The sequence below is a fragment of the Labeo rohita genome, chromosome 22 (genome assembly GCF_022985175.1).
Source record: "Labeo rohita strain BAU-BD-2019 chromosome 22, IGBB_LRoh.1.0, whole genome shotgun sequence".
NCBI classification, from domain to species: Eukaryota; Metazoa; Chordata; class Actinopteri; order Cypriniformes; family Cyprinidae; genus Labeo; species Labeo rohita.
In genome coordinates, this window is record NC_066890.1 from 50,288,223 (window position 1) to 50,296,769 (window position 8,547).

Genomic DNA, 8,547 nt, shown 5'->3' on the forward strand with positions numbered 1-8,547 from the left:
AAGACGATCACATAAGTCATTGAAATACATATCAGATGGCAAAAAATCAGGAGGTCGCAAAATATAGTTTACCACCGAAAAAAGAAACCTGGAGTTCCCATTGCTGACTCCAATTATGTTGGAATAATAAACAGATTTAGCTTTAGACAGTGCATTTTTGTAGTTTAAAACATGTTCAGCATACATTTCTTTATGAACTGTAGGGCCAGACCTAACGTACAAGCGCTCTAACCTACGGCCTCTAGTTTTTTAAGTTCACGCAGTTCAGGTGTGAACCAAGGAGCTGAATGCTAAAATTAAACAGTTTGAGTTCTCGCAGGTGCAAAATCACCCAAAATATGATTCAGTCCATCATTGTAATATGAAACCAGTTCATCAACAGTAAAGAAATCAGATTTACTGGAAAAGATAACAAGTTCATCAGCAAGAGTAGACACATCAATATTCTTAATATTCTGAAATGTGATTGAACGACACGGGTTTACCTTAAAAACTGCCAATTGGGCACAAAAAAGACACCAACAGGTCTGATATGGACAGATCAGAAACAGTACAATTATAAGGTGCTATACCAGAACAGCAGACAAGATCTAGAATATGCCCCTTAGAATGAGTGGGTAATGTATTAAATTGCTGGATACCAAAGCAATCCAAGCATGATAAAAATTCACTTGTAAATGCATTACTGACATTATCCATATGAATGTTAAAATCACCCAACATAATAACATTTGGAGACATAGAACACAGATAAGTCAAGTGTTCAGAAAGTTCTTTTAAAAAAGCATTATTGCTCTTAGTAGGGCGGTAAATAGTTGTGAGGATAGTAGGAATTGCCCCGTTGATTTTTAAGGCAATTGATTCAAAAGAAGAAAATGCAGACAAGAGTTAACTGAGATACTTTTAATTTCTCTTTATAAAATATCGCTAACCACCCTCCCCGTCCCGTATCACGGGATTTACAAACATAACCATATCCTGGGGGAACAGACTGGTTTAGATGAAAAAAGTCAGCTGGTTTTTGCCATGTCAAACAGAGAAAGTCAAACTTACGGTCAGACAGCAGATCGTACACCAGCGGTCCTTTAGTGGAAAGTGATCGTATATTGAGTAATCCAAAAGAGAAGTTGTTTTTACCAGAATCGTTGGCAACTGATCTACAGGTTGGTTAATACACCATGATCAACAGTCCGTGTGGGCCTCCTCGCCGAGCGAGGTTTAGACAACCAAAAGGACCGTATTTGACGTGAGTCATCGATGTTATAACCCCGCCCAGATCCAGATATCTCCGACGTGGTATGTACACAATATCCGAAGGAAGATGTAGACCTGACGGAAGATTAAAAGGACGCAAACGGAGCTGGATAAGTTCCGCCGCCGAGTACTGGAGATGTAGTTCATCCGCACCAGTAGCTCAATAATCTTCAAAGTTAACCCCGTGCCAGAGGTAACACGAAGAAACAGGTCAGTAAGTTAGCCGGCAGGCAAACCGGCAACCGCAGAAAGCATCAGCACGCAGATCAACCAGCGTACAAACCCACCGCGCGGATACACAAATCAGAGTGACTCCCTAAAACAGTTTTAAAAAGTTCATAACTGCATTCGTAAGTGCTTGAAGATTTAGGAAAACTAAAAGTTTAAAATTTTAGTTGTTGATATAGGAAAAGAGACGGAGGCAAGAAATGAGAAACAGATGTTGATGTTGGTGAGAGAAGAAGTGCAGGTGCACTTTTTCCTGTTTAGAACGTTTATGTACTGTTTGAGACATTTCTATCATCTAAATGTAAAATGATGAAAACTCCTATATTAACATAAAATTAAATAGAAATAATGTACTAAGTTTAAATACATTCTGACAGGAGAGACAAGTGAGGAGTCACAGAGGAAGGGACAGACAGGGTGAATACAGAGAGAGAGCGACAACAAAGAGTAGTGGAGAGAGAAATGAACATTCCTGTTTGGGATATGTTATTGCGTATTGTCAAAAATAAGCAAACTATATCTTCTTAATTTTCTAGTTTCTAGCGTGAATCATTCATTGCAACACTGAGGCTAATCTGATTCTCATGTTTAACAATCTGTTATCTTGAAAAATAATGTATGCTACTACAGCCCACTGACTTGGTTTTTAAACAGTTTATGAGCCTCAAAACATATTAATATGCACACATGTAGGTCAGGAAAATCAATATTTTCTCGGAGGGGGCATGCCCCCGAACCCCCTAACAATATCCATTTTGGGACCTCAGTATTTAGAAAAACCCTGCGTACGGCCCTGCCTTCATTCCAGAAATCGAGCGTGGGAGACAACCACTGCATGGTAATGAGATGCTTTGTCGGGGATCCAATCACAAGTGGTCCGCTGTTTACAACTAGTATTAATATGCATTTCAAATACGATTTCTATTCATGTCAGATTATCCAACATCACTTTCATTGCATCTCGTATCACGTGGCTACGCGAACGAAATAAAATTATTTTTGTTGTTGTTATTACTGTTATTAAATTCAATGATTAGTTCTCCAAAACCAAACCAAACCAAATAATAATAATAATAATAATAATAATAATAATAATAATAATAATAATAATAGTTTACTCACCGTAAATGTTATAATCCTGCATTCTTTTAGTTTCTTTTAGGCAGAATGACAGCCTCAGGCACCGTTTTGGTGACAAATAGTCACCATTTTGCATCTTTTTTATACAATGAAACTGAATGGAAACTGCCAGTCTCTATAACTGTCTGCGACACCGGAAGAAAGAGAGCAGACTTGATCATTGCGGGTTATAACGGTAGACTTCTTTGGTTGTCGCGGTCGGGGAAACTATGAGAAAGTGGTGCCAGTCTCGTCATTCTTTACACGCGCTGCTTTATTTATCTTAGAGAACGGATTTGATGCAAAGGAACAACAGGGATAGTTGACATTAGACGTGCCGGTATGTGTTTATACCCTGTATTTATCTGGTGACGGTGCTATATACATACATATATATATATATATATATATATATATATATATATATATATATATATATAGCATAAAAAACAGCATAGAAAGATAAAAGATCAGTTGTGATTTAAGAATCGATATTGGTTCATTAAAATGAGAAGTTTTAAATTAGATTTTATTTATTTATTTTACCAAGACATTGCGTATTTTGTTGTTTTTAAGCACTAAACTTGATTTATATTTATTTATTTTATTTTATTTTTTGGTATGCACCCTCTAGTATAGATCTACCGCTGAGAACATTCAGAAATGTAAATGTATTTTCTATTTGTAGCATTACTAACTTTAATAAATATTGAACCCACCTTTCACTGCTCTCTGTACTCCTGTTTAATGAGAAATTTGGCAAATTCAGCATAGGGACATCATCGCACTCTACCGTTCAAAGCAGAAAAATCAGCTTTCTCCAACAACAGCTTACTTTTACACGCTAGGGTGCTGCCATGATGCTGCTATATATATATATATATATATATATATAGCACCGTCACCAGATAAATACAGGGTATAAACACGGCAGGTGTTGCATCAAATCCGTTCTCTAAGATAAATAAAGCAGCGCGTGTAAAGAATGACGAGACTGGCACCACTTTCTCATAGTTTCCCCGACCGCGACAACCAAAGAAGTCTACCGTTATAACCCGCAATGATCAAGTCTGCTCTCTTTCTTCCGGTGTCGCAGACAGTTATAGAGACTGGCAGTTTCCATTCACTTTCACTGTATAAAAAAGATGCAAAATGGTGACTATTTGTCACCAAAAACGGTGCCTGAGGCTGTCATTCTGCCTAAAAGAAACTAAAAGAATGCAGGATTGTAACATTTACGGTGAGTAAACTATTATTATTATTATTATTATTATTATTATTATTTGGTTTGTTTTTTGGAGAACTAATCATTGAATTTAATAACAGTAATAACAACAATAATTTTATTTCGTTCGCGTAAGCCAAGTGATACGCAATGAAAGTGATGTTGGATAATCTGGCAAGAATAGAAATCGTATTTGAAATGGATGTTAATACTAGTTGTAAACAGCGGACTACTTGTGATTGGCCATCATCACTAACATCTTGACATTGATGAGCGTTGTAAGACCGCTGAGGCATAGATAGAAGATCTGTTATCTTGGCTTTTTATTCTTGCAGCACCAAAGCAGAATTAATATAAAGTATTTATTTTACAACTTTTGTTATTGGAAAAATACCGAGGTCCGGACCAGTGTAGACAGCGCGATTTGCAACGTTCGCTTTGTCGCGTCCAGTGTATGGCTGTGGCGCGATGTGACAACTGTAGCGTCCGGTGTAGACACGGTGAGTGAAGCCGAGAGCTATGCCTCATCATATTTTCTGCATTTAGCTTTTGAATGACTAACACCTGCCTGGGTATGTGCAACTTCATCTATGGCTTTTCTCTTCCCTTTCACACACCGATCTTCCATTCTAATTTACGTCCTTTGGCTGATTACTGTATTATTTCTTTTATTTTCCTCCTGATGGCCCGCGCCCCCCGAGGACGGCTTTATAGTCTTCCAACACTATCACTGTCTTTGCGGTGGTCTTTTGAGAGTCTTTAGTACTCCTATTTCTCAGCTGCGGAGCATATACCAGACACCATCCCAAGTTGCTCTTCGCAGGAATTAAAGTTTTATTCACGGCCAGGAGCCCACTGGTCACAACAACCAAGAGAGACAAGAGACAAGAGAGAGATACATGTACATTTATACCCTGTAGTTTGAGTAAAAGCAATATCACTCAAGTCTTCTTCACTGTAATTGGTTACACGGTTCTGGTCATTGGTTTGTCATATGACTTAGTTCTACTGATTTAAGCACTTTTTAGGCAAGTATAGATTATTTAATCATGCAGACATGGTCTTTTATCTGAACATCACTTAGACTGCACTTTTCTGAACAAGTCTGTATACCCTTTCGACATATTCTAAGGCCATTAAATAAATATTTCCATCACATTCCCCCCCTCTGATCATTTTTGCACCATCACATTCTCACGTTCTACTGTGGTAGTCACTTAAAATGAATAAATGATCCTTTATCTTCCTCTACTTACAGTTTCTTTCTAAAATCATCTGACATCATCTTCAGTTCTTTCTTCTTTCCAAGTATCTAAGATATCTCCATCCAACTCAATCACTTGTTCTTTTGTAGTAGGCCTATACTTTCTGGTTGATTGGAAATAAATCAGCATAGCTATCAGAATTAGTACTGGAGTAGATAATATGATCATCAAACTCAGTTTGAACACTTTGCTGGCTCCACGTTCATCCGGCCGACCCTACACATGTCTCAACAGCTCAATTTTTTAGCAGATGAAGTTTCTTGGCTCTGTTATGTGGCATGAAGTTATGTGGCATGAAGGTACTGTGGTGTTCCACGTACAACAGTGTCCAATCGTTTGGTGAAATACTCGATCGATTGATGACGATTTCTATGGGGCTGTGTTAGAACCGCCGATATGAACCGCAATTTTTTCAGAAAAACTGCTCAAAGGGTGCTGTTAGTCGAAATTTTTGCATAATTTTGGATCCATGGCCTGCAATATCCCGTAACTCCCAGATATTACATAATTTGTAATTTTGTGATGGGTTTCAGAATTTTCTGAACTGCTTCAATTTGTTCAAATCCTAGTGCACAACCTTTGTCTGAATTTGGGTGACCAAGTTACCTAACTTCCTGATGCACTAGTTTCTTTTTTTTTTTTTTTGACAATTTGTGATCATTTTCTGCTAAAAACTCCAGTAATCTGTGCAGATCGATTTCACTGGTGGTTTTATTAGGAGAACACAGCATCAGATCATCTGGGTTGACAGAAATTGAGAGAAAATTGTATTTGCTAAATCAATGTCTGAGATGTATATATAATGAGACATGTAGCATTGTTAAACACCTCAGACAAATTTATAGAAGGATTTGGTACAACTGGAGATTGTGGCTATATGATTCCATTACTAATTTCAAATCCTGTATGAATCTCCATTCCTCTGATGCCTTCCACAGCAGTAGAATAGGAGAGTTCACAGGTGAATTTTGGCAGGGTACGATTGTCCCTTTTTTTTACTAATGCCGCATACACTTTTGAGATTCCCTCTACAGCCTCTTTGCTAAAGAAATACTGTGGCCTAAATGGTTACCCTCAACTGCGTTGAGTCAGTGGCATTACCCTCAAAAGTGCCACATTTTGGCCAAAATCAAATTTATCATTTGACCAAAGAGTGTCTGGACAGCCTACCAATCACTTTTAGAATTGAATTTGGGTTTTGTTCTCTCCTCACTACACAGCCTGTGAACCTCGATTTGCCTGCATTACAGGATATGAAAGCATACCTCATCTTAATAGATGCAGTGTTTCCTACTACTATCCCAAGTCCAGTTCCCAGTTTTTTTTTTTCCTGGTTACTGAGCCAAAATCCCACATTGGCCATTGAAACATCATTCTTTCCCACTGAGATGTGAGGCTGGACTGGTGTCTAATGTAAGAGAGCAGACTGAGCAGGTGTTAGTTTAACAGAGAATGCAGAGAATTGCTGGGATACCAACTAGAAAATCAAGATACAAGTTTCCCCCGGTGGTCCATAAAATCATTCCTCCTCATATACATTGTGAAAATGTGGCACCTGTGTCCACCAAAAAGAAGGTAAAGGAAGTCCTTCAATTTGAATAGTCATTATTGGGTTGTGTCTTTGGTTGTCAGATTTTTGCAATAATGCTTTTGGTTGAGTCTCTCATGCCTTATCCTGTTCATGGTCTCTCACACTTGATGATGAAGACCAAGGGTCGTAAAAAATGGAAGGAGGAGGAGGTTCATGTGTGAGATGTTGTTTCCTCTCTCCTGGGCAGTCCTTGGCCCAATCACCATAATTGTGACAGTGATCGGCAGTAGTTTTCCACTGATATGATGCCCCTTGATGGCCTCCTGAAAATGGCACACTCTGGCAGTCTTCTCAATGATTGTAACCTCTTCTTCTTTTCCCAGACCATCAACCTCTGCCCTGGCCTTTAACACCTGGTCTGCTGCTGGACTCCACAGTTTGTGTTACCCAGCTAATGCAATTCAGTCTTACTGCTTTTTGCAAATCAGGGAGGAGTCCATTCACAAAATGGTGTTTTAGTGTGCCTGTGTTGTCAGGACTCTCTGGAGGGCCAGCACTTTCGTCAACAGTTGTTTTTAGGCATGCAGGTTAAGCACTCACCATCACCTCCTTTAGCTGTTTTGTGTTAGGGACTGCTCCGTAGTTAGGACACATAAGCGACATTGCTCATTCTGGCAATCATCCATTTCAAGTGGTCTGCCAAAGCCAACTTGTTGCTGAAGATAGCTGCCCAGTCTTGGCCTGTGGGTCTGTATGTGGCATCAAAGTTTTCCACTGCTCTGATAAAATGCTCCAGCACTTCTGGGTCTGGAAGTGCAGCAGCCACATTTTGAAGTTCCTCTATGTGCCAAGGTCGTTCACCCAGATGGGCCCTCCTTCTCCAGGAAACTGGATCATTGGCAAGTTGCAGGCTTCTTGATTCCCCGGTCTGGGCTTGGATCTTGTTGTTATCTTTCTCCTCTGGGTCCCTGACTGTGATACTTTTTTTTTTTTTTTGTCTGAAAGGCAGGGATAAAGTAAACATGTGCTTGAATTTTTTTCTTGTGTGTTGAAGCAAATTTGTTTATCTCTTTCCGCAGCATGACCAGTAGCTCATCAGTCTTTGTGTCGATGTCATCAGGTTTAATCTTTTCCTCACCCAGGATTGGGAAAGAAGGGATCTTCACTTTCTCAGCTGCAGTGAGTCTGTAGGGAGGAGGGCAATGTCTTGGCATGCCACATCTTCCTGTTTCTGTTTTGTGGTTTGCATAGGGTTAAAAGCTGCAGATTCAGTAGATTCAGTTTGGGATTTTTCAACTGTAAGTTGTTTCTGTTGCTCCACATGCTGCACTTTCTCTCTCATTGGTTGAACAGTGTCCAGTCTGTCCACTTCTTTTTCGCTTCTTCGATGGCAACTGCTCCAACTGCTTTCTGTTTTTTTCAGAAACTGAAACTCTCAGAGAACCGCATGAATAACTACAGTATCTCAGGCTAATTCCCTGAACTCCCCGAATACTTGCAATACAATGCAAAGAACTACAGTATCTCGAGCTAATTCCCAGAATTCCTTGAATACAATATATTCCAATACTTTTCTGAAGTATGGTGACGGCGTCCCGTCAAGAAGCTACTATCACTACCTCAATCACACATGAGCATGCATGTCTTTAGCATCTAAACACTCTCACCACCCTTCTCAGCCGTACGCTGTTACCTCAGCCCGAGGACGGCTCTATAGTCTTCCAACACTATCACTGTCTTTGCGGTGGTCTTTTGAGCGTAGAGTCTTTAGTACTCCTATTCCTTAGCTGTGCAGCATATACCAGACACCACTCCCAAGTTGCTCTTTGCAGGAATGAAAGCTTTATTCATGGCTGGGAGCCCACTGGTCACAACAACCAAGAGAGACTCCCTGAACAGAAATATACTTGTACATTTATACCTTG

At 39.5% G+C, this 8,547-nt stretch overlaps 2 protein-coding genes across 5 annotated transcripts in view; one reads left to right on the forward strand and one right to left on the reverse strand.

The window, feature by feature from the left end:
* Window positions 1-2,641, reverse strand: part of LOC127154068 (uncharacterized) — a 301,907-nt gene extending 299,266 nt beyond the window's left edge. The window contains exon 1 of one of the 4 annotated variants that reach the window (XM_051095465.1): window positions 2,605-2,641. In XM_051095465.1, the coding sequence (XP_050951422.1) occupies window positions 2,605-2,626 (22 nt within the window). In that variant the 5' untranslated portion in view covers window positions 2,627-2,641. Of the gene's footprint in view, window positions 1-485; window positions 514-1,053; window positions 1,402-2,604 lie in introns of those variants that run through there. The other 3 variants (XM_051095467.1, XM_051095468.1, XM_051095470.1) reach the window with 3 other exon arrangements.
* The window catches only part of LOC127154072 (immunoglobulin superfamily member 10), a 154,568-nt gene that overhangs the window by 131,465 nt on the left and 14,556 nt on the right, over window positions 1-8,547 (forward strand). The window lies entirely within an intron of this gene.